Here is a 2715-nt window from a genome sequence, read left to right as displayed (position 1 = left end):
CCCACCAGCAAAAACTGGGCTAAGCAAAACCAGCTCATGAACACAGGGGTGAGTTTTCTCCCAGCCCTTCAGCCACTTCTTCAGGCCTACCGCAACAGCTTTTGAAGGGTTTAAATTTCCCCTAGATGCTAAAGATAGCTTGCTGATGTTCTGAGCTAAGCAAAACTAACATACTCAGGTTGGAAAGACACCTGGCTGGTGGCTTCCACGTCCTCCTGATTCCCTGTAGTCACCTGGACAAAAACAGGGGCAGGAACATCCATCAGGACTCAGACTACCATCTGAAATTCATTGGGAAGAGCTGATTTATTAATGTGATGCCCTAAAAAATGCCACCTGTTGTGTAATTGTTTCTTCTGGTGGCATCAAGAAATGATGGATCATCTTGGAGGTCTTTTCCAACCTAAATAATTTCCTTCTTCACCTTGTCAGAACAACCAAAATTGAGGTAAAATAAAGGAAATTAAACAAAGAGATGTAAAGCTGCACCATTTTACTGTAGATTTGGGGGTGAATTTGGGGTTCAGGGGAATATTCAGGAGGATTTAAGTGTTCTGGGGCTGCCCAGGCTGGGGGACAGGACAACAGTCTCATAGTTGTGCCGGTGGAATGTGTCCACCTGAGCCCATCTGGTCTCCAGGAATTCTGGTTGTCTGTCCCAGTCCCTGGCCTGGGTCTCCCCATTTGGGCTGTGCCCCCCAAAGTGCCCAAATTGCTGCTGCAGTGCTCAAGCTGCTCCTGACTGTGGATGTTGCTGTCCACCAACCTCTCCTGGTCAGTGCCATGGGGGACTGGGAGGGGGTTTAGGCAAGGGGCATTTACACTTGGGACAACAGATTCCTTCCAACCTGGCCACTTTGGGTGGGCTGGGGGCAGCCCCAGGGCAGGTGGCAGTGTGTGCAAGGGCCCTTTGTGACACGGTGCAGCATGGTCACTGTGGGATGTGACACGGGACAGGGTGTCCAAGGGCCCTTTGTGACATGTCGTGACATAGGCGCTGGCAACGACGTGGCCACGCCACTGTGCTCGGAGCACGCGACGGGACAGGATGGGACAGAGCGGTGTCGTGAGGAGCCCCTGCACAGCACACTTGTTCCTTTCTGACCTGGAGCTTTTCCGAGGCGTTTCTCCTGCAGGTGACCTCGAGGCCAGACCACAGGACTTGGTGACCAGTGGCCTTCCCGAGGCTTCTTTTCTGCAGGTGCCCTCGAGGGCAGACTGCAGGACTTGGTGCCCAGAGCTCTTCTGAGGCATCTCCCAACCCTGCAGCCAGTGCCCTCGAGGCCAGACGAGGAGTCTCCCAGCCTTGTGGCAGGAGCCCTCGAGACCAGAGTGCAGGACTTGCTGTCCTGTAGCCTTCCCAAGGCTTCTCTCTTGCAAGTAGCTATAAATCCAGACAGTGACATGGAGCAGAGACCCCCAAGTGCACCCAAGCTGGCCAGGGGGAAGGAGGAGGAAGAAGGCCCTGGAACTGCCCCAGCACAGCAGCCTGGAGAGTTGGAGCAGTTCCAGCTGCTGCAGGAGGGTGAGTGGCAGAGCTGGGCCACAGGGCTGGTGCCTGCAGCAAGGTTGGCCCCATCCCATCCCATCCCATCCCATCCCATCCCATCCCATCCCATCCCATCCCATCCCATCCCATCCCATCCCATCCCATCCCATCCCATCTGCTGGGGACATGCCCATGGACAGGATGGAAGAGCTGTGCTCCATCCCTGGGCATCCCGGGGCTGTCCCTGCCTGGGCAGTGCAGGGCTGGCCTGTGCTCTCTGGCCTCTCCTGCAGCCCCTCAGCTCTGGCTGTGCTCGCTCTTTGCCAGATGCAGGCATGCACCGCACACGAGAGCAGCAGCCTGCCCGTGGCCTCTTCCGCAGAACAGCGCAGGTAGCTGCAGCCATCCCCACCTGGGCTGGGCCTGCTGTCACTGCTAGGCTGAGCACCGCGCTTGAAGCACTCCGGGGAACATCCCTCTCTTCTCATCCTTTTTCTACAGATGCTTTGCAGATTCATCAGGAGAATTCGGGAGGAAGAGACTAGCGCCATGGGCCCTGGGGTCAGAGCATACTCTGACATCTTCAAAAGCAAGACCAGCGCTGCCCTGCTGGATTTGCTTCTGGAGAAGGGTGTCTCCAGTGCAAAGCAAGTAAGCAGCCTGTGGCCAGGGCTGGAGCCCCCCAGGAATTTCTTGGCCTCCCAAGCCATGCCCGCCGGTCCCTTGAAGCCTTTGAGGCCATCCCAGTGTGGTGGCAAGGGAAGCACTTCTCTGGGGAAGCTGGGGACATTACTCCCTCTGGCAGCTTTCCAGCTCTCCCTGGGCCTTCTCCAGGTGCCTGCCATGGTGAGGTACATTTACCAGTGGCTCGCGTCCAATGAGTTTCCCGAGCGCAATGTGTACAGGGCACTTCTGGATCTGACTGAGAAATACCCCACTGAGGCAGTGATAACTCTCCTGCGTGTGGCTCCATCGTGTGACAGGTACAGGGCCCACCTGCCCAGAGGGCTCACGGCTCCCCAGCCCATCACCCTGTGGAGCCTATCCCAGGTGTCTGACTAAAGGAGAGTTCCAGGGCCCTCTGGCTCCATTTCTCAGCCCTGGCATGTAACCCCCAAGCCTGCTGCCATGCTCCCTCCCTGCCCCTCAGGGGTCTGTCCCCGCACGGCTGGGCTGCCTGGCTGCTGCCAGCAAGAGGCAGTGGGCAGAGGCAGGACTGGCGGCCA

The 2715-nt window shown here is 57.5% G+C and overlaps 1 protein-coding gene across 1 annotated transcript; it reads left to right on the top strand.

Moving 5' to 3' along the window:
- Window positions 1–927: 927 nt before the first annotated feature.
- On the top strand, window positions 928–2472 carry LOC146422029 (uncharacterized; the record flags this gene model as incomplete). Its single annotated transcript, XM_085046798.1, has 5 exons — window positions 928–1066; window positions 1202–1525; window positions 1817–1881; window positions 1991–2140; window positions 2324–2472. Coding segments are annotated over exons 1-5 (827 nt in total), but the record flags the coding sequence as incomplete, so codon positions are not given.
- Window positions 2473–2715: the final 243 nt, after the last annotated feature.

This window comes from Lichenostomus cassidix, unplaced genomic scaffold (genome assembly GCF_008360975.1).
Source record: "Lichenostomus cassidix isolate B80296 unplaced genomic scaffold, HeHo_3.0 HiC_scaffold_246, whole genome shotgun sequence".
Classification (NCBI taxonomy): Eukaryota; Metazoa; Chordata; class Aves; order Passeriformes; family Meliphagidae; genus Lichenostomus; species Lichenostomus cassidix.
The sequence above is the reverse complement of the archived record's forward strand: the minus strand, read 5'-3'. Positions and strand labels throughout refer to the sequence as shown.